The 27694-nt window shown below is 37.8% G+C and overlaps 2 protein-coding genes across 2 annotated transcripts; one reads left to right on the top strand and one right to left on the bottom strand.

Annotated features, from left to right (window-relative positions):
• Positions 1-1812: 1812 nt before the first annotated feature.
• Positions 1813-13810, bottom strand: polr1e (RNA polymerase I subunit E). The gene is made up of 12 exons (XM_066661545.1): positions 13722-13810; positions 12001-12104; positions 11706-11782; positions 9950-10035; positions 9147-9199; positions 8813-8957; positions 7809-7919; positions 6389-6485; positions 5966-6096; positions 5792-5870; positions 3806-3937; positions 1813-2438 (listed from the first exon to the last, which is right to left on the bottom strand). Exons 1-12 carry the CDS (start codon positions 13783-13785, stop codon positions 2273-2275), a joined length of 1245 nt encoding a protein of 414 aa, XP_066517642.1. The 5' UTR covers positions 13786-13810; the 3' UTR covers positions 1813-2272.
• Positions 13811-14480: 670 nt separating this feature from the next.
• tmem192 (transmembrane protein 192) lies at positions 14481-25936 on the top strand. The gene is made up of 6 exons (XM_066659954.1): positions 14481-14625; positions 15909-16061; positions 17706-17967; positions 18612-18749; positions 23099-23210; positions 25223-25936. The coding sequence occupies exons 1-6, from the start codon at positions 14605-14607 to the stop codon at positions 25344-25346; spliced, it is 810 nt and encodes a 269-aa protein (XP_066516051.1). The 5' UTR covers positions 14481-14604; the 3' UTR covers positions 25347-25936.
• The last annotated feature ends 1758 nt before the right edge of the window (positions 25937-27694 follow it).

Raw genomic sequence — 27694 nt, 5'->3', positions numbered from 1 at the left:
TTAGACCGACGTGTTTGCCTGCTCTACAGGCTCATAACTCAAATGAGCAGGAAAGTACGACTTCAGAATCTGCCACAGAGGCAGCAGAGCAATATATATTCTGCAACTTCCTCAGAGGCAGTTACATGATCCTCGATTCAAGCACACAAAAAAAAAAAAAGATTTTTTGCAACACCTCTAATAAATTATAAAAGACAGCTAAGTCTACAGTAAAACAAAAAAGAAAACAATACTGCATTTTATTCTTCCAGCCATTTACCAGTTTATAGCCCAACATGTGCTAACCAGTCACATTCGTCCCTACCTTTTGGTTGGTAAACAATAACTTTCCTTCTGCCTCAAAGGCTGTGCTGCCTCCAGAATATTTAGTAGTGTTTTTGCACAAACTATAAGGCATGGCCTTGTTGGTCATGAGTTCCCTTCATTTTGAGGGTTAAGGTGGCTTTTTGTACTTTAAAGCTGACTTTAGAGCAGTATGAAATAGGGCAGGGCTATTTTGCATGCATATGAACAATTCAAGGATACTTCAAGAATTTTTCCCAATACACACCAGTGGTTTTTGACATATCTGGAGAATTGGAGCTGATAAACACAATAATGCCCAGTTTAAGTAATATTGTGTGCAATGATAATTTTCCCTCTGCACGGATTCCAAGAATATAGGACTAATGTGCTTGAAGGTTATTAGGTTTTTCCTGCTGCAGTAAAAGCCTGTAATCTTTTGAGAAGACTTGAAGTAGAACATTTCTGTAAGGATCCGACCTCATTCAGCCTTGAACATAAGCAAGGTTGGGTTTTGTGATTGGATCTTTGGGATAGATTGGGGTGGTAATTGTGAACCAGATCCAAAGGTATGAATGGTTGATTTCCTAACGCAGTGCTGGGAGCATACAAACACCACCATTTCATGCTTTTCTGTGAAGAATATACCAGCACAACTGAAACGTGTCTGTGTACATTAAAGTAGATAGCAGATATTTGCTGAAATATTTTCCTTAAGAAGATTTGAACAGTTAAGCTTTTCATATATTTTTTCATGAATGCAAAGTCATTAAGAGAGCAGAAAGAAATTCATGAATGCACAGCACTTGCCCTTTATCCCAGAAGACAGACAGGGCTCAAGATAGTAAACAATTGAGTTGCACCATGGGAATTGGAGTCCCGCTCGTACCTGCAGCAAATCTTGCACCTAAGCGACAATAAAACATCACTGGCTACAGCTGGCCTGCTGCCATGGAATTGGCATGTGGCGCCGCAGGGTCCAACCACAGCATGGAAGTGCTTTTTGCAGACTCTTGAGGTTTATTGTGTTTTTTTTTTCCTTATTACAACCTGGCAACCCTGTGCTGAATCAATGTGAAGGGGGAATGCTGGTACACACAAGAACGGTCCAGTCCAATTACACTTTGATTTCATTAGACGACCCGTTTTGTTTATAAAACACTGCCTCATCAAAGAGTATATTCACATAGAATAAATTGCACTGTCTCCTGTGGTTACTACTGCAGGAGGCTGAACTGAGAACTGTGACATTAAGCTTTGCACGGAATTCTTCAATTATCCTAAGTTTCTTTCTGTTTTACCCTCTTTCTCCCAAATTGTGCAATAGCTAATGTGCCTCTTTTTGTGCCTGCCTATATTATTTTTATATACACACATTTATTGAACATTTTGAATGTGCCTCTTATTTTCATGTTAAGTCAGTCTGCAACATTAATACACCAAGGGATTTTGACGTTATATCATACATATAAACCTGCATTATTTTTTATTAAATTCAATAAAACCAGCATTAAATTTAAGTATGTTGCTCCATTAAAACTCAGATTTAGACTTTATGAATGCAATTTACAATTTCCATTTGAGAAAAAAGTCCTTAAATGGAGGGCTATTACAATAGAGCAATTCATGCTCATTAAAGTAGCAGAAATCACTCATTTAAAGAGGTGTCTACACACTAGGAGGTTCTGTGAATATTGAGAATGAGGGAGATGGGTAATTACAGAGGGGGAAAAAGGCAGTAAACTCCTGTTCATGTTTCTGAATTTGCATTTTATTCTGCATTTATTGAAACTAATTCATTTAGATCCAAACCACATTAGCCTCAACATATGCGCATGGAGTTTTTCCATCTTCATGCACGAAGATTCTGGAACGCCATATGCATCAAGTTAATATACCTGAAAAATACTTATATTTAGAGTTCTGTATAAATGTCTCCTTTTTTTAAACAATTTGAAGCTGGAAAAAAGGGACGTTTTCCATTATTAGTTTATTTCATCTTCTTGCGTTTCCTGCCATCAATGCGGCGTTCGTAACGGACCAGTGGAAGTTCCAGAGAGACCATTTTGTGCTCATCCTGTACACCTGACTCCTCTAAGTTTGCGGTGGGCTGGCGGGAGATTGTGAGCCCCATGGCCTTCGCCACTTCCAGCATCCTATAAAAGACATTTTAAAATATCTTAGCATCCTAGTATATTTTCCACATCACAGCAATATTCTATATATTTTAAAACTACTATACAGCTTGCATTCACTGCTCTGTCCAATATTGTCTGGTAATACTGTTCAAGAGTGTAATAAATTGATCTTTCACCATCTGAGCTAAGTAAATGATCCTAGACAAAGAATGAAAAAATCCCATTGTCAGGCCAGTGAGGAAAAGAAAATCCAAATAAGACACTTGACTATGGGAAGTGTGAGATACTTGACACACTGGACTATTGGTGCTTTTCCACTGTAGGGAACCTACTCAACTCAGCTTAGCTCTTTTGCATTTCCACCAGCCAAATCTGGTACTTTAGTCCCTGATCATGCCTTGTACAAAACAAGCTGGGTCGGTACTAAATGTGATGTGTAAATCTTGAAGAGCGCAGAAAGACCTCTCAATCACCATGAACTGCAGACCTCCAGCATAAACAAGCCACTTGTAAAATCTCTCATGTAACAGCGGTCACATTTGTTTTTATCCAACTCACAACGGCTGCTCGTAACCCCATGGCGTTTTGAAGAGGTTCAAAGGCTACTTGGGTCAGTGGCTGAACAAACACTTGCAACAAGGAAACCTCTGCTGATTTTTGAAAATGGGGGCACAGAGACATGTTCAGTCCAAATAAAAAAACAACAGCATGAGCATACACAAGTAAACAGTGCTTAACATTACAGTTGTTGTGGTTTTCAAAGCCCACAATTCCTGTTAGAGATGGGATTTTGAGACATCACCCACTCAATTTGTGGGGGAGATGTGTTTGTGGAAAAGTGACCAGGAAAAAGCTAGTCAAGCTGAGATGATCCCAGAGGAAAAGCACCATTGTGAATGTAAGCCTTACAGGATAAAATACAGTACAGCATACAACAAGGCTTCTTCATTTAGTGAAGTGGAATTACTGAGGAAAATAATAAACAAAAGATAGACTGAGTGACTGCAATTGTGTGTGCGGGTCAGAAAGGAATTATTATTTTTTAAATATAAACGATAGCCCAGCAGTTAGTGTCGCAATCAAACAGCTCCAGGGACTTGGAGGTTGTAGGTTCAGGTCTCACTCCAGGTGACACTCTCTGAGGAGTTTGGTGTGTTCTCCCTGTGTCTGCATGGGTTTGCTCCGGGCACTCCAGTATCCTCCCACAGTCCCAAAACACACATTGTAAGTGGATTGGTGACTCAAAAGTGTCTGTAGGTGTGAGTGAATGTGTGTCTGGCGCCCTCTCCAGTGTGTGTTCCTGCCTTGCGCCCAATGATCCACCACAACCCTGAACTGGATAAGCAGTTACAGACAATGAATGAATAAAAGAGTGAGATACTCACTTGTTTTCACTGATATTCAGGTCTCTTTGTAGGAGGGTGAGGTTTGCTGTCTGATCTTCCAGGTGCAAAAGCAGAGCCAGGCAGTGGGATGCGATCTTCACTTGCATGGAAACAGATACTGTATTCTTTAGTCTTAAAAAAGGAGAAAGTCACAAAGAGTAAATATTCTGTGAAAAAAGTACAATATCTCAATGAATATAACATGCTTACAAGACAAATTTTATAGGAGTATTAAATGTATTTATTTATATGTATTGAAATATAAATATTGTTCTGGCAATAACCTAAGGTCACTTTGATGGAAGCTTTGGATTCAGATCAGTAAGACTAACTGCGTCACGTTATAACTACAGATTAGTGATAAAAGACACAAATTTTTGGCTGAAACAACTAAATGAAACAGTAGAAGGCTGTATATTGAACACGTTTTTTCCCCCCCACAGTGTTGCATTAATTTTTGCCACTTTTTCATCACTTAAATTCATAAATATTCTGAATGTATTTTTGTCTGAATTTCCAAAGGGAAAAAAAATACTAAACTGCTATTTATTTAACACTTAACATTTTAACATCCCTGCAGACAGACGACAAAGTAACAAGTTAAAAAAAACAAATAAAAACAGTACGACCATATTACTTAACATATATAAATGAGTAAAAAAAAGAATTTAATATAGTACTTCTCTATATAATATTAACAAAAAAGTCACACGCACCAAGAAAATAAATGAGAGAGAGAGAACCAAGTGTGTATACACACATGTGCGAGCTGTGTGCCTCGCTTGTAAACGATGTATTCGGTTCTTTACTCTTCCTAGAGTTATATTTACCTGGAACGTTTGAAACTGAATAAAAACTTCATTGTGTTCTGAGGTGACTCGCTGTCAAAAATAATACATTAAAGTGGGTATTTCCCTAAAGAAGTTGCAAGTAGCCCTGTAGCTAAGAAGTGAAATCTATGGCCAGGAACTAGAAAAATGTACAGCATAATTAAAAACGTCACTATTCTGTATAAAATATTCTGCCTTTTCAATTCGCTGGCCAAAGGCTGCATTTCTTATTTATTTATAAATATATTTAATAATTTTCATTCTTGAATATTTGGTGCATCCCTACTAGTGATTTTTTTCCTTTTGTCGGAGGGGGGTATTAAGGGGGGTTTTTGGAATTTAAAAATATAAAAAATATTCTGTAATTTTGGGAGGAAAATATAATGTGTATTACTGACATCTTTAATATTACTAAACTACTAACTAAATACAGTGTAATATATCTTTCAATTTTTTTGTTCAGTTTTCAGATTTGTAGTTATATTAGAAAATATTAATTCATTCATTATCTGTAAGTGCTTATCCAGTTCAGGGTCGCGGTGGGTCCAGAGCCTACCTGGAATCATTGGGGGCAAGGCGGGAATACACCCTGAAGGGGGCGCCAGTCCTTCACAGGGCAACACAGACACACACACACCTATGGACACTTTTGAGTCGCCAATCCACCTACCAACGTGTGTTTTTGGACTGTGGGAGGAAACCGGAGCACCTGGAGGAAACCCACGCGGACACGGGGAGAACACACCAACTCCTCACAGAGAGTCACCCGGAGTGGGAATCAAACCCACAACCTCCAGGCCCCTGGAGCTGTGTGATTGCAACACTACCTGCTGCACCACCATGCTGCCCAGAAAATATTAATGTAATTTTTAAATAAGGGTAGGGGTGAACATGATGCAAGCAGGGCTTTTTAAGTGGAGCAAAGAGGAGTACACTATATATTTTTTAAATGTTTTATAAAAATTAGCAATGAAATCAGTACCATAATGGAACTAAGAAATTAGTATATCTGAAAGTTGGGGTATATAACGGTGCAAAATAAAATACTGTAGAAAATATATTTAAACACAATGTGTTGTCAGACTATATTGTATTCTAATATAATATTACTTTTTTTAATACTCTACGACTCTATTTTCTCCATATTTTTACACACCTTCCATTGGCAAAGCTCTCCACTGTAAAGTTCTTCAGCAGTTTATTGAAGATGATCTGTGGACAGCTGTCCTCACCCACTTCAGGCATAAAACAGGATAAAACATGAGATAAGTATTCCCACAACAAAGTAGCAGCACAGAATCATTCAATCATTGTAGTGTTTGATACTCACACTTGCGGTTAAGTCTCCTCTGCTGAGCGATTTTGATGAGGATATGCAGGTACCAAGCACAGCAAGCCTGCCTGCTTTGTAATTCAGGGGTTTTGGGCAGGTGCTGAATGAGTCTCAGCACGGTCTCTGGACTAAAGAACACCCACAGAGAAAATATTCAGTTGAAGTACAATTTAAAACTGTAATCAAAATGTAAGATTTTAATTGGCAAACATAACTGGTATGTCATTTTTTGGAACTGAAAATGAAGTAAAATTGTAGAAGACATTATATTACTTTTTCTGGTTTACTATAAAACATGACTTGCTTTAGATAGGGAACTTAGAACGAGTGCATGATGTAAATCTTCAGGTTAACAATATACTACACTGTTAACCCGACAACTACCACCACCAAAATATTCAGCCATTTTAACTCACTCACCAGTCCTCCTTTTTCATGTTCTGAAGGTCTTCAGAGGACAGTGCAGCCATTTTGTCTCCAACAAATTTGAGTGACTCCAACTCATTCTTAGACAAGACTAAAAAAACGTTAAGAAGCTTATGGCCAGTAATCAGAGGCAGGAGACACAGAATGCCAAGGGGTTAATTTAATTTTAGATTTTTTTCTGGTTTAATCCCACATTTGTTTTCTGATTGAAAATGTTCCGATATTCAAATGTGGGGGCGGTGTAGTTCACACCCCCAAATTAAAGTGCAAATGCACTGCTTGTACGTATGTAACATGACATAAATATTTAGATTCTCCCCAAGCTAACGATACCAACCAGAGGCGATTGCTCTAAGACTGCAAGGGAAGCTCAGCTTCCCCTAAAATGTCAAAAAACAAGTGATCAAATATATACTGTTGTGTGTACATGTCATTGAATAAATATGCACTACAATGCGCTCAACTTCTTATCACTGGTAAAGACGCGGCTTTCCTCTCAATCATTCCCGCAGATTCACAGTGCTTTAAAAAGTGAGGATGCTGAGCGTCCACAGAGTTCAATAGCGAAGCAGCGAAACGAGACGAGTCATTGGATAAATGCTGGGCTTTGTCGCGCCCATCAGACTCTGCTCAGCGTCTCTGGGGGTCTATGGGGCAGTGGGCTGGCCTCGGCTGGCCCAGACACTCAGCTTCTGCATGATGATTGGATGATCTGTCTGACGCTGAATCCCTTTTTGATTGACAGCATCCTTTGCATTGATCAGCGATCCTTTGGTGTAAAGATCCGTGGGAGCATTAAATTTTCATTCCGTTCTGAGTTGAACCAGAGACTTTCTTATTCCTCTTAGTGGCATTTTCTTTGTTAAAAACGACTAGCAACAAATCAAGCTTCTATTTCTCGTGGTTTTTTTTGTAGCTGCTTGTTTTTGGAGACTGACTTCTATCACTCTTTCTGACTTCTATCACAGTTTCTGTCCAGCGGGTGCTGCTGAGCCCCTCCACCGTCACAAAGCACTCGCAGGCGGACACACTTCACATGGGCCAAGGCCGTTTAAGCAGCCTAGCTCTGCTGGCCACTGAGAGGACACTAGTCAAGTCCCTGGAAAAGACGCCTTGTTGGTACGACAGGGTCACAGATCATTTTCTTGAAAAGGAACGGAGGGTAGAATTTACGTATAAATAATCCGACACATTTTATGATGTAGGCCGAAATTGAGCTTCCCCTCCTTGAAAGATCAGCATCTGCCACTGATACCAACCTTGTGATAAGCTCAATGCTTATGACACACATTTGCAGCTGAATATGAAAAAATATATATTTTTTAAACATTTGTAAACTATTGGAAGACTACCTGAAGCCCAAAAATCCTTTGGCTGGAATTGTAGATACTGAAATATATCATGAAAAGGATACGGCTGTCAAAGGGGTAAACATCCTCTCGCTTGTCTGCATTCTTGTTACAGGGTGGGAGAAAGTAAGCAATCTCAGTCTGAGCTTCTGATTCTGCCACCTCCTGCTGCAGAGCTGAAAAACATTGGGAGAAGGGGTTGGGGTGGGGTAGGTGTGTCAGGAAAGACCTCCAGTTCTTTTCATTTTCTACTAATATTTTTTAACCAACCCTCCATCACACATGGAAGTGAAAAGTGTGGTATTATAAAAGCCATTCTAATCTTACATCCTGAAGTATATTACGATATATGGAGGTTTTCAGAGTTGATCCTTAAACCCATTAATTCATTCATTATCTGTATTCGCTTATCCAGTTCAAGGATGCGGTGGGTCCAGAGCCTACCCAGAATCACTGGGTGAAAGGTGGGAACACACCCTCTAAGGCATGCCAGTCCTTTGCAGGGTGACACACACTCACACCTATGGACACTTTTGAGTGGCCTCCTTAAACCCAGTTAAAAACGTTTAAAATACAGTGTTTTCATCCATGAATATCATTTAACTTTCATGTTCATGATTTAAACATCTTCGCTTAGGAAGTTGAATTATTCTGACACATCGTTTACACAGCAGATGAAGGACCTCTGTCTGAACGTCCAGTTTCTTTTGGAACTTTTTGTATTACCAAACAATTTTAATACATCCACATGTACAATTATTGTATGCTGCAGTTACGCTCTGGATATAAATGACTCTATCGTACTAACAAAATGGAAACCTATATTACACTTACAACTGTATTTCTTCCATCCTGCACCATATCTGCCAAAATAAAATTTTGGTTGTAACCCTGTTTGCAATTGCAGTTCCAATGTCAGAGTGGCACTCATGTCAGCATGAGCAACAGGAGAGACTTTGTTTTAAGAAGAACTGGGGTGGGAAGATGGCACTGAACAGTTTACAGCTGATTTTACACTGGACAGCATGAAATAGAGCAATAAATCCTCTGATGCTCACTGTGGGTTTACCTTCTAGGCCCTTCTGGTCAATAATGGTCCCAGCGGCTCGAGCTACGGCTTTCTGAAGCGTCTCGTTTCCAACTTCATTCAGTCGTCTGGAGCTCAGAGCTCGTTTCTGTTTAGTCGTTCCAAAAGCCTCAATGAGAGTATCCACCTGTAACAACAACCAACACCCACGAACTACATCAGGGCTCATTCTGCTAAAAATACTCAGCAAAGATCAGGGGCTGGTTTCTACCTAGGAAAAAAAAACATCTTAAAAAGATACTAAGGTCTGGAGCTAAACTCGTTGTTCCTATTATGAGGTGGTTCTGGAGGAAAGTGTGAAAAACTACTGACTCACCTTGTCTCTGTAGGATTTGGTCTCATCATTATTAGCATTTTCTACAGTTTCTCCTGGGAAAACAAAACCAAAAAACAGTTTCACTCCCTTTTCCATGAAACCCTCATGTAATAAATCTACAGTATCTACATGTACAAATCTATCTGCCTAAAAAGATACAATGCTGCATATTAAATTAACTCAATTCATATCACATTTAATAAATCGAATCAACTCCTATCAGGTTTGTCACATCGCATAATATAACAGTCATGATTAAGATTGGTGGGCCCTGTTTTAAATCACTATATGACACCTCATACTTTTAACAAAGTACGGACATTGAGTTCCATTAGTAATAATAGATCTTTAAGAATTATGAATCCTAAATAATCATCTGAAAGATTCATACTGCAGGATTTCTCTGTTAGCTGGAAAACCTGAGGCAAAAGATATGACTATCCTATCCAATAAAAAGATGTCATTATCATCTGTGTATAAATAAGAATCACTTTGGGTTTGAGGTACCTGTAGCAATAAAATTGACCGTTTTACCATTCACTTCCCAGCCCATATATTCCATGCATTAAAACCGCACATTAAAAAAAGACTAATTTTTGAATTGTTTTAACGATGTAAAAGAAACCTCCATATTGGAAAATGATTATACAAAGTTAAATTAGAATGGTTTTAGTAAATAAAACTATATCAGTAGTTATGTGGACCATTAGGATAATGTGTTTTTGGGGAAAAATACTTCATTCTACACTGACATATGTATACAGCTGTTAGAGCAGATTAACAAGTCATTTGTGTTGGCTTACCTGGAATACGGGGTTGCAGGTTGAAAAGATTAGCTTTTTGCACCTTCATCTCCATGGTTGTTTTGTCCAAGACCCCCACAAAATAACTACGACAAAGAACAATCCTATCAGAAACATAGCTGTTGCATTTCAACAAACTGTTTCACTGCGTAACTGAACAATACCAGAATGTGTTTGGTGTTGTTCAGATGAAGTATGAACACAAAATACACCAAAGACATCTGAACAGACCACAGACTGAACAGTCATCTCTTCTGATTAAATTTGTGGAGATATTTACAGCTGTAACAAAGTGCAATAACAGAGCAAAATGGGTTTAGCTTCAATCAAATAAAACTTGCCAAGCGTGAATGAATGAAACTTTAGGGTGCAGCTGACTGTATAAATATAAGTATGTCATTTTCCCCAGTGTTTTTTTTCTTCACAGTGTGAAACAACCATGTTCTAACACCTAATAACCTGAAGGCATCAGAGATACTGTACTAGACCTTTTATAAGTATGGCCACCACATGTGGGGGACCAACTCACTTCTTCAATGACTACAAAACAATTTAATTCTTTATGTGAGTTTCACAATATATGAAAAAAAAAAAAATACTAAAAATTAAAAATGTATTTGTTTTCTGTAACCACTTATCAAGTTCAGGGTCACAGTGGGTCCAGAGCCTACCCAGAATCACCAAGCACAGGACACACACACTCACACTTCTGGACACTTGTGAGTAGCCAATCCACCTACCAGCATATGTTTTTGGACCAGGAGCTGTATGAGAGTGACAATACCCTTTGCACTACTGTGCTGCCCTATAATAAATAATCCATCCAACCATCCATTATCTGTAAGCGCTTATCCAATTTAGGGTCGCGGGGGGTCCAGAGCCTACCTGGAATCATTGGGCGCAAGGCGGGAATACACCCTGGAGGGGACGCCAGTCCTTCACAGGGCAACACAGACACACACACATTCACTCACACACTCACACCTACGGACACTTTCGAGTCGCCAATCCACCTGCAACGTGTGTTTTTGGACTGTGGGAGGAAACCGGAGCACCCGGAGGAAACCCACGCGGACACGGGGAGAACACACCAACTCCTCACAGACAGTCACCCGGAGCGGGAATTGAACCCACAACCTCCAGGTCCCTGGAGTTGTGTGACTGCAACACTACCTGCTGCGCCACCGTGCCGCCCTATAATAAATAATGATTTTTTTTTTTAATAAATACTGTCTGCTACCTTTTGGGGGGGAATGACTGGGCCTTTAAAAGGAACACTAGTTAGTATTTTTATTTTAAAATCACAGCTTCAAAATCATTGTGATGCTTCACTGAGCTGTTATAGAGGGAACAGAGCCCGTGTCATAGCTAATCTGGGCTCAGAAACTGCATTACGTAACCACTGGATATCACACCCTCCTCTTGATTTCAAGACAGTGCAGTGAATTACAGTCTGCAACTGAAGGCAAAATACCAAATCTTACCTAATGTTTCTTTAAAAGAACTAGCCACTGAGCTGCAGAACAGTTACAAATCTGAGCAAATTTAAATAAGCTGCCAATGTAAATAAAAAAACATGATCAAAATCAATCACACTATTAGCATATTGCTGGCTTTACCAAATCAGAGGAGGAGTTAAGGGCTTTGAGGAGAGGACCTTTTGATGATTTGCAAAAGGAACTAAACTCGTCTTGGGTGATAGCTGTCAAACATCTTTTGAAAATGTCTTATAAAATCATATTTTAACTTGACACACCTGCAGAGATTGTTGCATTGTAAGGAACCGGATCCAAAGTTGTTCCCAACATAGGCCAGTCGGTCTGACTCTGCAACCTATAGCGACAGAAATGTATCAACAGGGAGACTGTCCACCACTTTTACAGTAACATCCTCTACATTACACTGAATATTGAGATATTGCTGAGTGTCTCATTGCATTCAGCCACAACATCACTATTGAGTCCCGGTACTAATTTTGAACAATTAGTTCTGGATCACAAAGAGCAAACAAGCTCATCACAGATATTGATTTTTTTTTTTTTTATTATTACCACAATCCGTCTGCTTTTCTTTCTTGGATTGTCTTTGTCGATGTGTCTGAAGTGCCTGAAGTCCAGCTGCTCTGGACTTTTCACAAGTCCATTGGAAAACTTGACTGAAAAGAAAAAATAGAGGCAGATTTTATAACTCACAGTTTGTATCATTATTATTTATTTATTTTTTAACATCATCTCTATTAGGGAGTGTCATGTGAAGAATATAAATTTGTAATATAGTATAAATGGCTATTTCTATATATCTATATTCATAGATCTGCATTTACTGAATGAAGGAAGGTGTAGGTGTAGTTACTGCTAAGCCACTTTTAAAGCAGACAAAAAAAAGCATTCTCTCTTTCTGCTCGATGCAGAGACACGGCATCTGGAGTTGTTTAGACAATGAAGAGACCTCCAGATGTTGACAAGCACAAACCAAGATGAGGATAATGCTCTATTTCTGCTCCATAGACGAGTAATATAGATTTATATTTGCTATTTCTGATTACTTACGGTGCTGGAACTGATGCCACATTTGTGGACCACTAACTGCACAAATGTAAACACAGATTGCTGCAAACTAAACCAATCAAGTTACAAATGAGTTTTTGTGGTAATTCAAACAGCAAATAAAAACTTACACACAAGATAAACATGTCTGTCATTTTTTTTGTAGAAGGTTTGCGGCCACTGCTCATGACCAACTCTCCCTCACTGGATATTGGCCGGCAGGTAAAATACAGTGAGAAATGCTTCTGCTTTCCTTTCTCTTAGTCTCAGCCTGTCACTGTCTTGGCATGGCTCTCAGTGGAGCTGCACACTCAAGCACTCATCCTAAAGACAGACTTCTTAAAGATTAATCAGAGCGGCTCTGATGTAGTAGATGTCATCAGAGCATTTGTTTTACTGAATTAGGGTGACCAGACGTCCTCTTTTACCCGGACATGTCCTCTTTTTAGACTTAAAAAAATGTCCGGGATTTTGTTTTTCTAGAGCTTACATAGAATTTCGAGAAGCGTTTCGTTCACAAACTAGTCCCGCCCTCCCCTACTCCGATTGGTTCGCTTGAGTGAGAAGGGGGCGTGGTGAAGTAGCCTAAAATCTTCGGATTGGACGGTCTGACTTTAGAGCTACCGTTATTGGTCGAGAACCTTCTCTGTAAACATTTAATTCGTAAGTCTGCACGTCAGTAGTCGTGAATGCTATCAGGATGTGGTGTTTTATTCCAGGCAATTAAAAAAATAATATATTTTAAAAATTAATTTAGCTATTTATTTAAAATAATTTAATCCGTTTTGTATTACTGTTTTTATGACTAGACCGTAAATTATCAAAGCGAAGACTGTCCACGGTCCTCAAGACTTGGAATTTGAGGCATATACTCCTCAAAACTAGGACACAGATGTATTCTTGAAGAGCTGGAAAACAAGCTGCTAATATTCCTTCAATTCGACTGTCGGACTATTACATAACGTTTTATTTAATTTCATATCTTTATATGACAGCGCATGTACTGGGTGTACTAAATCGTGAACTATCATTTTAGGCAGAATATGTAACATAAGACAGGTTTCTGAACTGTGGATGTGTTTATTAGCTAAGCACCAGTCACTGCAGTACTATACCCACGTGGATGCCAAAATACCCACAAACTATTCGTTTTAATTAACCGCTGACCTAAACGAGTATTCACGGGAAAATATAACAGCCGAAAATGGGATTGGAGCTAAAATTACCAATAATAGCGCTTTCTTCGTTCTCCTCTTCTCCGCACACTTTCCATTCACAGGTCGCCGCCATCGTTGTTGTTATTCGCCGACTTGGACTGCGCATGCGCAGAATATCATATTACTCTGTTTTGCTTTTAAACAGATAATCGGTCTTTTTGTTTGAAAGGTGTGTTTACTGTGATTGCGTTTACACTTTTATCTCATTTGCCTGATCTTGGCAATTAACGTTAATTTTATTAATAATAATAATAGTAATAATAATAATAATAATAGTAATAATAATAATAATAATAGTAATAATAATAATAATAATAGCTTGACGGTAGCGTCCAAAAAGTAACTTAATTTAAATTATTTACACAGGACTATTAAGGCATCTTCAGAAACATCAGATGGAATATTTCAGCTGTTTTCTCTCTATCTACAACTTTTACAACCAAATAATCCTCAAGTAATTTTTTACAAGTTCATGGAGGGCTTTGTGTGGACTGTAAATATACAAGGTGAAATATCAAATAAGTATAAATAAATTATTTAAATAATAAATAATAATGGAATGAAACCTGCTGTGATTTCAGGCTGAATCTTAAATTGATCCCTGACACTGGCTTATACATTCGTATAGTTGGCTAAATGCCTGTTCCAATGATGAATCACTGTCACAGTCACACTGTTTATGTAAGACTACGTTTAATGTTAATCTGTTTCTTTACTATTACATTGAAATTGTAGTGTTATGAAGTGACTTTTATTCTGTCGGCTTGCTCAAACGCAACAGACCCGGAAATCACAGTGTTTTGAGAGTTTTTCGATAAATGTTGAACATGTAGCAGATAATGTATAATTATTTTGCCTTCAGTGTTTATTTCGAGCAGCGTCTGGTTGTGCAATGGACTCAAAACGGCCTGTGGTGTGTATTTAAATAGTTAATTTTAGGGTATATATTAGTGGTGAGGAGCTGATGAGTTACTCAACATATTTTTTTACTCAAATAATTTCACAAGCCAAGGATACACATTTCACAAAGCAGGGGGTTTGAGGTGTAACCTTTCTATTTAACGTTTTTGACGTTTATATATTTCACGAAGCAATGATTTTGAATTTTGTGTTTTCTACAAAGCAGGGGTGTGTAATGATACATATTTGTGCAGTGCAGGTTTTTGAGTCCTATAGGCCACTTTCACAAAGCAAAGAGTTTAATCTGTCATAAAGCAGGGGTTTTGGGTTGTATATATTTAACAAAGCAGTGGTTTGGGATTTTATATGTTTCAAACGCATAGTTTTTTAGTTGGACATGTTTCATCAAGTGGGTTTGAGCTGTTTCAATACACTTAGTATTTTGCATAACATATTTCACAAAGCAGGTGTTTGGGTTGTATATTTTCAGTGTTTTTGTATGTTCTGTTTTTAAAAAGTAGTATGCTACAAGTTGCATTTTAAGTCCACAAAGTAGAATTTTGTGTTGTATATTTCAGATTGAGGAATCTGGGTTAACTGGATGATTTACCGTAGTTTAATGGATTAATTTCCACAAAGAAATACATTGTAGAATTTTGTGGAAAATATTGTTCCTGAATACAAAGTGTGTAACACAGCTGTTAGGATTTTGAACAGTAAAAATACAGAAATCATGTTTTTTTTTTTTTTTTTTTTTTTTTTTTTAACCATACCTATATTTCAAGAAGCATATGTATATCCTCTTATAACAAAACATGGCACTGTCATTCTGAATTCTGAATCTGCCCTTTAGTCACCAGCTTTAGTGATTTCATGATTCTACATTAGAATAGGCCTCTTATAGTTGTTCAATTTACCCTGGCAAAATTGGTAAAAGACAAAAGTATACTGGGGTATTCACTGCAAGCAAAAAGTCTAGACTTCAGTAGCAGAAGAGCTAAAGGACACTTCTCACTTTTGGGCTCCTGTTTCCTGTGAAATACTCCTGTTCTCAGGCCAGAACGATGGATCATTGTCAAGGTCTTTTAGCTATCTACTCTACTTGAAGCAGTCATTTTAAAGGTGCTTGGGCAATGACATTTCTAACAGTGGTGAACAAATACACATTCATTTGCATTTGTTCGTCTGACAGAGGTGTTGGACTTCAAAGAAACATCAGTGTGATGACTTCTAACTGGCACTCTGGTAGTTTGTGATCTGAATGCACAATCTCCTCCTTTCTATGTGTATTTATAGAGTAACACGAGCACAGATTTCACACAGAGCATTGAGGATGACCCTTTGATTGATGGGCCACTCATATCCCAGGATGCTCTGGAGTCTGCCATGAAGAAAGAGTTCCAAAATCTGCCTACTCCATGGATAGCAGGGTTACTGGCTATAGTAAATGTGAGTATGACTTTAGCACTCTATGAAAGTCTTTGTCATTACTTAAAGTTTTGAAATGGATCTGTAAGGACAGCAAAGCTTGAAAGTTGGTGCAGAGAACCAACTGAAGTAGTACTCCTGAAGCCTTCATGACAACTGGGAGATCCATTCTTTCAACTTAGAGCTAGCTAAATTTTTTCACTCTAATCTAGCAGTTTCTAGTAGGAAAAAAATCACCCGCTCAGAAACTAGTACATGTTTGACTGCTGCACATATATAAGGAATTATTTTTTTGGAAAATAAAGGAGCAATTTTTTTTTCACATTATAATGCAACCATTACACTGACACCTCCTTCTTTTAAAGCTTTTATACTGTGACCTTTTTTCACAATGTATTCATCTGCCTCTCCACTCCAGTTAATACTGTGGGTTGCTGTATACCCCCACCCCCAGTCTGTAAAGTGACCGTGTGTATGAGAATGGTGCTATATAAATTAAACAATAATAATAATAAAAAATGCATATTCTGTTGGCACCTCCACACATTGAAACAAACTGATCTGTGTGAAATCTGAGCCCACAACAAACCGAGTGGGATTTACAGGTTGGTAGGCTGCTGAAATGCTTTTTGTTTTTTCTTTGGAAATTAGAACTTTTCTGTTCCATCTTCAGGGCATGGAAGCAGTAGCTGAGCCTGATATTTTAATCTATGTATGTACTGTGGCTTAATAATTGCACAATGTCACTGGAGTCACTGGAGCTTTTCTATTGGTCCATTCATCATTTAATTTTCACAAAGTGTGATGGACAGCTGCTGTGTTTAAATAATGTAGTAGATTAAAAGTCCACAAAAATACGTTCATAACGCAGTACACATTTAGTAGTCCAGTTTCTACTGATACCTCACCTTCTGTTTACCACAGTCACGGGTTATGTAACTTGTTCACTATAGTGCTAGTTCTGGGCACAGAGAGGTAGTGACTGAATACTTGAATGAATCCTGGATTATTTAATGTTGCTGGATGAGGTAGCCATGTGACCAATAAACACCTCCACACCACTGGTACATGCACACATATGCAAGTTATCATACAGTGGGCACTGATGAGTTTGGTTTGTACGTGGCTGTGGTTGTAACTTGAGTTGTTTAGTTTTATAGCTCTTTCGGTCTGCGTTTACTTTCACACAGTTAGCGCGCTCCCATTGAATTTTTCACAGGGCACTATGGTGGCCTTAGGATTGGCCATGGCAGCTGGGTGCAATACAGATTGTGAAATTTTTGGTGATTATATCTAAATGCTTTAACAGGGTACTGTTATTTGGCTAGGCAATCTCTAAGAATCTGGTAAGAGACCTGGAGCTTGTGGTTTTTTTTCCCGGTTTTGTTCAGCTTTCTACACTTTTGTCTAAACACCTTTGTTATCGTTATTAAGCCAGGGCTGAGTTAACAATGTGGGCATTCTAGGTTTAAAGGGAGCGACTGCGTTCATAATTCTGCCACATGTGCAATTATAAAGTGAGTAAACATCAATAAGTAAAAGTTTTATTTCTACACACATTCTTATGCAATAAAATACACAATTTACATTCTGTTCATAGAACAACATTCAAACATGAATCAGATTCATAAATTGTCTGTTTGTATGCTTGCATGTGACCCCTAGGTGGCGTACGTGAGTTTGTGTGTGGTCCTGGCTGTTCTGTGCTGGTTAACGGACGATCACTTAGCGGAGTGCAAAGCCGTGCTTAACGGAGTGGGCACTCAGACAGTGGTCCTGCTGGGGAAAGTGGCCCTGTGGCTGCTAGTGTTTGTGTTGGAGCGCTGTATACAGCGCCACCACAACTCAGTGAGGAAGAGGGGATATCTACAGTTCTACAGGAACACAAGGAACCTCAAAAGCCTGCCTCTTCTCATACATTCTTCAGGTACAATCACACATTTTCGCTGTCCCAGTAAAAACAGAAAAGTCAAAAGTGGTATTCTAAATGCTGTACAATTCCTTACCTCACCACTAGATGGCAACATATGCCATTAAGTCTCTCAATACATTGCGGTTACGGTTCACTTTGCAGTACAGTTGCAATTCAGTTCAGAACAGAGCAACGTGTGTTTAGTTCAGTACAGAACTGTTAAAATGGTCTTTCTACTGTAATTTTCTTTTGTCCACTTTCTACGGTAGTTTTGTCAATCTGTGCCATTCTCTATTTTTTTTCTTCTTTTCCATGTAACACTTGTTTACTTCCTTTCTTCTCTAAAAATATTTTATTATCTTATTCTATCATTATTTATCTTTATTTTTCTGTTTTCCTCTTCTTTCTTTTCTCTTGTTACTTCTCTTTTTTCTTTCCTCAATATTTTCCTTGTCTTACTCTCCCTTTTTCTTTAAACCTTTTCTCTTATCCACAACTTTCACTTACTCTTTTCTTTGTTTTTTTAATACTTATCACAGTTTTTGCATTCTTGATTTTCTCTTTTTTTTCTTTCTTTCATGTGTTTTTGTCTTTCATTCATTCATTCTTTTTCTGTCTTTCTATTCTCTCACTCACACTCTTTTTCTCTTTTACTTTAGGGAATGCAGCCGTTCTGCTCGTCATCGCACCCTCCTCCCTACTGAATCAAAAAGTGAAGAATCTCTCTATTTATCTGCTGTTGGTGGTCATCTGTGTGGAGTTTGTGATGACTCTTATATGCCTGCTCATATACACAGGTACATTCATTCATTCATTCATTCCTTCCTTCATTCGTTCACACATTCAGCATTACATATAATTAAATGGGGATCAGTTAACCCCAGTCCTTCGTGTATGTGAAGGAGCTTTTAAGGCACTTCTTTTCATACACATTATAAAGCAGTGTGATACAGACTGCCCTCCCCTCCCCCCACGCATCACAATACCACAATACTGTCTTTATCCTCTACAGGATCACTCACCAGCCCACTGTATCACAATTACAAATACACCTCTTTCTTCCTCCAGACCTCACTCACTCTATCCTTAATTTGTTCCTTCTCTCATTCTAGGCCTCTTTATTTCACTCATGCCTTTCTTCTATTTTTCACTCCTTTTTTGTTCTTTCCTCTTTACTTTTTCCTTACTTTCTTTGTTGCCTTATTCCTTTCATCTGTGCTTTGTTTCAGTGTTTTGCACACTCTCTTCTTTCTATTTTTCTCTGCTTTCAGCCTTTTTACTACCTATTTTTTAATTGTTTTCTTATACTTTGTCTTGTCTTTCTATTACTTTTTCATTCTCTCTGCTTTATTCTTTTCTAATGAGGGTTATTTGGTGCAAGTACTTACTTTTTCCACCCCACTTCATTCTTTCACAATGTGTTTTACACATAATTCAGCATCCTGAAATATATTAAAAGTTATCTAAATATATTATTTACATTTACAGGATATTACAAACACTCGTTTCCAGAATTTCATCTACTAAACTAGACATGGGCAAATGTAGCATTTAGAGTCTTGCCCAAGGATACATTACAACTGTCATTTTAATAAAATAAAAGCAAAGCATTATTAATATGCAAAAATGGCAGGAAAATATTTGAAATAAAATACGTTACACAAAATTATATATTATTCCTTATATAAATAAAACTATTTTTTTGTATAGGTTTATTTTTAAAACCTCATCTAAACATTGCACTGAGTCTATTACAAACACCTATACCTCCTCAATCTCAGGGGGTGTTAAGGAGAAGTGGAGATAGAGGTTTAGGAATGAGAAGAGGGCACTCAAGATGGTCACGGGATACGTCTTTTTTTGCCAGAGGCAACCTGAAGCCACCCCACCCATATAAACCATGGCATTGTCTTACTATTGACACTCTCTCTGATATCAGTACCTGGATTCCTTGGATGATTAGTGAACTGATGCTTGACCAAGGGGTTGAGACACACCCTTTTAAGTTTAGTGCCTTTTAGTGTTAGATGATCTAGTCAGGATCTTCTTTTAATGTGAAAGTAGCTGTAATATTTTGTGTTTAAATTGTACCACTCTGCATTTGTGCGCATACAGTGTGTGTTTTCAGGGCTTATAAAATGCTATAGAAGGACATGCTTTATTACAAAGAGAGAGTGCCTAGTCATGTTAAATTGGATTTAGTGCAGTGCACAATTTAATATACTGTTACCAAAGGTGGGTAGAAGCTTATTACATTTACTCGAGTACATGTACATAGATGAAGTTTTATGGATTGTAACTCTAGATATTTCAAGGTTTCTAAAACTAGGTACACATTTCTTGTAGTTATTTTTTCATGAGCTACCCTTCCCAGGTAATTGTGGAGAATTCATATTGATCCATTTTATGCAATGGGGAAGCTACAGTTTTCAAAAGATGTTTAGAAAAAAAGAGCAGCAGTATTTATCTGTACGCCGTTATGTCTGCTGTGACAAAAGTAAAGCAGTGTTGAGGTTTCTGCTCCATTTTTATTTTATTTTTTTGCCCCATACTAATTTAAATCCATGTTTATTGTGCTAATGAGTAATCCCTATCCATCTGGCCATCTCTGCCCTCCATCTCCCGTTATCCATCTCTCTTTGCCTCTTCCTAAAGGAAGGTGCAGTTAGGCCAGAGTTCTGCTCCGGGGGCTTTGATGTGGCATCTTTCTCTCCCCTCTTCATTTGAACATGAATGCTGTACTTCTGCATGGGCTGTGTGCTGCCTCTGCACTTCAAAGCCAGTTTAGGGCCCTTCAAAGAGAGCGAGGGAGAGAAGGAGGGCATTCAGACTTGTATTGTCTGACATTAACGCACAGGGAAGACGAACTCCAACTCCATTGTATCTCAACGTGCTGCTTCAGAACTTTGGGTTTGTGCTGAAAGTCATCGAGGCTAGCGATGGTGGCTGCGGCGCTAATTTGGAGGTGGAGTTTTTATTGTTGTCCTTCATTACATGTTTGGAATATCTTAGGAAAGCACTGGAATGGCAGACTCTGTAGAAGTACCATACAATGTCAATTGAATGCAAAAGTATATCCATTTAAAGGTGACGTTCACGATTATAATAATAAAAAACACAATTTAAAACTTCAGAAGACGTTTACTCACTATGCCAGTCATGTTGCATGCTGGAAACAAGTCTAAACTGTTTATGAAGCTCTGGTGTCTGTATGAGTAAAAGAAGGGGGGAAAAAAGGCAAGTAACATGCCAGGCTTTCTCTCTCCCTCCTCATGGAAGAAAAATGGGAAAGCCATTTATTTCCACACCTTGAAAATCATGAAAAACATTTTTGCAGTTTCAGATTATTTGGGTAGGAACCCACTCTAATTTCAGGAGACTGCCAACTGCATGAAAATAAACACAAACCCAAAATGGTACAAAACTACATTCAAGTTACAAACGAGTTTCTGTGGTAACTCAAACGGGTAATAAAAACTTACAGAAAATGTAAACTTCAGGCACACTTAAATGAGTCTGTTTTCTCCCCAAACATGACTTTCTACATTAAAGGACACTGCGCTTCTGAACGTAGACAAACCAGAGGGAACTGCAGTTCCCCACAATTGTCAATTTGAGTCATTGGCTGAGTACTGAATTGTTCAGGTTCTTGATTCCAGATATGGGTTTTACAAAAAAAAAACAAAAAAACAGGTTCATATAAATTATAGTATGATTCTAATGTAACTCAAAACCTGAACGTCCACTAAGTGTAAATAACCTTTAAATACTGTAGCGGTCCAATTTAAAAAATGTTATATTTTATAGAATTTTAGCACAAATTCACATTACATCACTGCTTACGTCGATCCTTCATTTTGCAGCTGTGACATCAGGTTTGGAACCATGTGTTTATTGATTCAGCAGATCACCTTCGACTTGTATGGACTCTGCAACTCCACTTTGTAAATTTAAGTGGTCTGCTCCTTTGTGGCTGAATTTTTGTGGTTCCTAATGGTTCCAGTTGTCAGTAATGCCACTCTGTCCCATTAAATTTGTCTGTACAGTGTATGTGTAAGATGTTCTACTCTGGGAATGGCTGGACTAAATTGCTGTAGGCTCAAATTGCTCATTGTATGATGTAAATACATATGTAAAGGATTTGAATCTCACAAAAAAATATTATCAGATATAAAGTGTTTGTTTGAACAGAAACCTTCTTTTGTCAATTTTTATAAAATACAGGATTAAAAAAAAAAACATCTTTATCACCTTTATCTCCTTTTTCTTGTGTCAGAAGTTCTTAGTGAATGGACTAAAAGAAATGGTCCCAGACTACATGACAATACTAAGGATGTTCCATTATCTTTGATTCAAATGCAGAACAAATTCAGAACATTTACAGTTTAGGAATTTTTGTTACTGAGATGGACTTTACAGATAGACAAATGAACGTATACATATCATATTATATTCCTCAACGGCCGAGTAGAGGAAACATTTTTCCATAAAGTGGCCCTTTAACAGGAAAATGTTCTTTCTATTTTACTTTGCTGACGGCTGGTGGATGTTCTGAGCCGTGAGAAGCATGTGAGTTTATAAAGAGGTGTATGTGTGCGAGAGAGGATGAGAGGAAAAAAAGAGAGATAAGGGTTATTATGAGCGTGTTTATTTTTATGGTGTCTCTGATGGAGGGAAGCACTACAGTTTAACAGGCAGTTGTGGAATGTGACACATCTGCTGAATGCTCCTCTCTCTGTGTCTCTTTCTGAAAGGACATTCCACAGATGCTCTTGATGTGTGGTGACAGAACTGTCTAATTACCCTTAATTACTCCCTCCGTATTAAACCCACACACTGGTGGGTTCATTTCTAAACAGCCCATTTCACTGGAGCAGTAAACGTGGAGGGATTTTGTGAAGGTAACGATGTTCTGGCTAATGTAGGTGGGTGTAAGTATATAAAGCAGTTCTAGTCCTCTTTACTTAACAGTCTAGTAAATTGCCTTTCACCTGGAGGAAATGGAGTGCTTAGTACGAAGTGCTCATATGATATTTATTGTGTCTTTGCAAATATATATTTAACAAGACAAAAGAAGGCCAGAAATAACTCAAAATATGTTTTGTAAGAAATGAACCTACCTTGCTTATTTTTCTTTTTCTTGCAGCCCGTGTGGTCAGGTTTAATAACCAACGCCCAGGTCCAGATATCAATGAAGAGGAGAGAGCTCATGCATATGCCCCAAATGCCAGTGACGCACACACAGAGACAGGCTTCAGGTAACAGGCACATGCACAAGATGGGCTGCTGCGGTTCCAAAAACAAACACTGCTTTAGTGCAGTTTAAAATGTGTAGCATTCTGAAAACAAGACAGGACAGCATGGACCAACTGAACACTTATGGGTCATTTCAGGGAAAAAAAAAGTTTGAAAAGTTCACACTCCATTCAAACAAATGCAGCAGGAGGCTAAAGGATTAAGAGTTCATTCAGATGAACTGAAAGCCACAAAAGTTGAGTGTAAAGTAACATTTACTTATTGTCAGCTTCATGATTGCTAACATCGTAATCACTGTGTTTAACTCTTCTAAACCAAAACTCAGACATACTTTTGGATGCGATATTATCCCTAAGAACAGAGGAAGTCGATGCACGTGATGAATAAATTCTTCTTGATTGATATTTTCATACTATACCTGTTATTATGAGAAATATGATGTTGTTGTTATGTTAATGCAGGCACTTATTAGTAATAATGTCAGCGATATCTAAGTAAATATATCTGCAGGGGCCCAGTGTTGGTGCATTCCCAATACTTAGGAGCAAAAAATTGTATTATGTTTTAATCTGAAGGTGTATTATTTATTCTGTATTATCAGAGCCAGGCATAACTATCTTCTGGCATAATTTCTATCTATATTTAAAAAAAGGTTTTAATTTATATCCCAATTAAATAACCAGGGTTCCGTTTACTGCCCGGGTAAATACACCATGCTACTAATAAGTCCTAGGGCAAGACACCTAACACTACAGTTGCCTACCTCAGACTTATTTGAATTGTAAGTCACTCTGAATGAGAGCATCTACCTAAATGCTGTATATGAAACATAATGTTTAAAACTGTAAACGTTGTACTGAATCTTACCAAATTCTTTCAAAACTTAAGCATGATTATTTTCTTGAAGAACTCAAAATCTATTAAATCTTTGCGTTGTCAAAATTGTGATATTCCTCTAACTTCATATGTTTTGATATTTGGTTTTATCCAGATTCTGCTGACATTTTCTCTACCTACTTCTTTGTCTATGATATTTAATGGTGCTCTAGTATTAAAGCAAGAATTTAACTCTCCCCTCCCATATCTCTCATTAGCATCTCCATAGGTGGAGACACCCACACACACAACACACAAATCTCTGCAACAAACACACCCAAACCCACCCTCTGGTAGTGCTAAAGGGTCTGTAAACAGATCATATGAACCCTGTTTCCTTACAGAAACACTGCATTTCCGTCATTCTCTCTCACACAGAACCTCAGTCAGTATAGCCTCTGGGAAGTCTGAAACGTTTCTAAGCCGGCCAAGTTACAGTTTGATGATGAAATACGTATCTTTCTTTACTGTACGATGGTAGTTCTATTTTGTGCAAAATCAGAAAATGTATCATCTGTATAATATTAGCCAATGTACCTCCAAGTTGCGTTTATGTGCAGCTTTATTTTTTAGCGTGAATACACACAGCTGAGTATGAATAAATCCTCAGTTTTATACGTCATTAAACTAATATTAAACTAATAGGCTTCAACTGATCCAAACAGAGCAGTCAAAGATTATAGACAAAGACATAGAAAAGCAGTGTAAGTATTTGGCAGCGGATTTAAACAAGTGGCTTACTCTTTTAAAAATTATTTAAAAGTAGGGGAAAACCACTGCTGCAAGCCCAGAGCCCAATTTGGTTTAACTTTTACTACTTGTGAATGCTCATTAAATCAGATACTTTTGCAAACATTTAACCTCATTAACTGATGTCTGCAATTTTCGATTTGATGACATAACTCATCGACATTTAAAAATCTCACTTTGTTTTTAAGACTTCACAGCTCAGGGTTAATTTATAAATATGATCCACAAATCACTATTTGAAATATTTTTGATTACACAGAATTGTAATAATGCAAAATAAAGCAAAATGTAGGGTTTCAAGATTTAAAACACAAAGTTGAATGCTTTCTACTTCTGACATAATGAGCTGTTGATGAGTGCCTCCTCTTGTCTGTATTTTACAAAACAGAGATGGATCCTGTCTTGAAGAGGTCGTGGAGAAACAAGCCGATTTGATCGAGTATCTGAAGCAGCACAACACACTCCTGAGCAAAAGAATCCTCACCCTCACCTCACAACAAATCAGAGAATGAGAGCCCGAGAGCACAGAGCCAGCCTTTTCTTGCACTGGATTGTGCATTTAAATGAAAGTGTGTGTTTGTGTGATTGTACTTTGACTGACAGTGATACGCGCGGCTGACTGATCAGAAGGCTTTTAATGGGGAAAATGAGCTTTGGAAACCTCTTCTTGATGCCTTCAGGTTCCCATAGCAGCAAGCCCTAGAAAACATTTGTCACAACATATCAGGGGCTACTCTTGTAAAAATCCACAGACTGCTATCAATCTTTTTTCCAGCCTTTACCTTTCTTGTAACCAGCAATGATCCCGAAACCAAGTCCATGCTCAGGTGATATACTTCGCCATAAATTTATAGAAGTAAAGAGACTGGGTGAAGAAAGTCTGCCCTGTTTTCTTTACTGCTTTTTTATTTATAACTTGTGACTAAAATGCACTGAGCATTAAAAAATACTAAATCTTCTACACTGCTGTTTTTTGTGTTTAAATCAAATCTTTGTGTGTGACACTGTTGTAAGTTCCCTGCTAACATTTGATGGAACAGTTTGTTACCTGTCAAATATTAATTTCTTTTCACCATAATAAAGTCTGATTTATTGAATCAAATCTTGATTTATAGGTATTTTTCTTTTTAACTGTCTTTGCTTTTCCCCATTCTAATCAAACTGTATCAATAGGGTGTTTATTTCCCTTTGCTGCGATACCAGATCCTACTTTCCTGGAAAGGCTTGTTCAATCGTTTTAATTACGTTTTTAAAACATTTTTCCCCATTCTTTTTTTAGGATAATGATTGGAAAATAGAAAACACACAACAAAACAAATGAAGCAAAGCAAATGGCTGGAAACAGGAGTCTGTTTTTACAACAGAACTATAAGAACTCCATGCTTTCATGAACAGCATTGCAATGAAATTTGACTTCTGCATTTAAACCAGTAATGGAAACATACATACAAGTGGCCAGCCATGCTTGGAATCCAGGGAATATGTGGGGATTAGGAACCTTGCTCAAGGGCACCTCAGCAGTGTTAGGAGACAGCTTCCAAAATTCCATGTCGCATACAGGGATTGAACCAACGACCTTGATGTCATTAGCACCGCTCTCTGACCAAGAAATTGGCTGAATGACATGGGATTTATGTTTTGAAAAAACAGCACTAACATGGAAACCACAGAAGCGGTTTTGCTGCATGGATGATTAGATGAATCATGTATCTGCAGTAACCAAGGAGAGGATGCTAGAACTTCTCAAATTTGTTGTGTCTGATCTGCTTGTACCAGCGCAGCACACACCAACACACCACTACCGTCTGCTTCAGTGTCTGAGAATGATCCACCACCCAGATCATACCTGCTCTGTGGTGGTCCTGACCTCTGAACAACAGGGTGAAAGGGGGCAAACAAAGTATGCAGAACAACAGATGGGTCAGTAATAAAACTACAGCATGCTCCTGTATGGTAAAAGTTTAGAAAACAGCCACGGACATTACGTTATGTCAGCTTTTCACTATTATTTTCCACTATCCCAGCTTTTTTCAGTGTGTTGTTGGCATCAAATAAAATAATATATAATTATATATTATAAAATATATAATATAATATAATAATAATAATACTAACCAATTATGTTAATGGATTCTATGTGTAAAATGGAGAAAAAAAAAAACAATTAAACTCAAGGATACAATACAACTTCAGACTTCAGACCAAAACCAAAAACTCGGTTCCTTATGATGATCAGATTGATATGAACAACGAATTAGCATTGGCATAAATGTGAAAGGCAACATTGTGTTATTGGGATTGCGAGAACATTAAGAATCCAAACCTGTGCCCTTTTCTACGCTCAAAAACTGGATGGAGACAATCTCTAGAATAAACCAGGCAACAACTTGTCTGTCTCATGTGATGTGTTTTCCAAACTGTCTATTAAAACACCATGATCAGTTCTTTTAGAAGATGCATTGAAAAGTTTCTGTCAGAAAAGTCAATGTCCTGTGGAGTATAACAACAGTAGATTAGTGACAACGGCATCCTTTGCTGACCCTGTGCTATTATATTTCTGGGAAATCCTAAATAGAAAGGGTTTTTTGAAGGTTTGATTAAGGGTTCTTTTGAAATGACATCATGTGACCCCATGTCCAACATGACATGGAAAATGATTAAATAAATATATAATAATAATTATTTTAAAAAGCCAGTCTCACATTTTTTGAAAAGAGAATGCTTTTTTATTTAATACAAATAATAATAAAATATTTGAAGTGCATAACTTACATATAAACACATTTCAATCAGTTCAAACTATTTACAGTGGTTGAACAGTTCTTGACACTGTGATGTATTACAATTGATGGTCAGGTCT

The sequence above is a fragment of the Hoplias malabaricus genome, chromosome 2, assembly GCF_029633855.1.
Source record: "Hoplias malabaricus isolate fHopMal1 chromosome 2, fHopMal1.hap1, whole genome shotgun sequence".
Lineage (NCBI taxonomy): Eukaryota > Metazoa > Chordata > Actinopteri > Characiformes > Erythrinidae > Hoplias > Hoplias malabaricus.
Note: the sequence above shows the minus strand (reverse complement) of the source record. Positions and strands in the feature narration are given on the sequence as shown.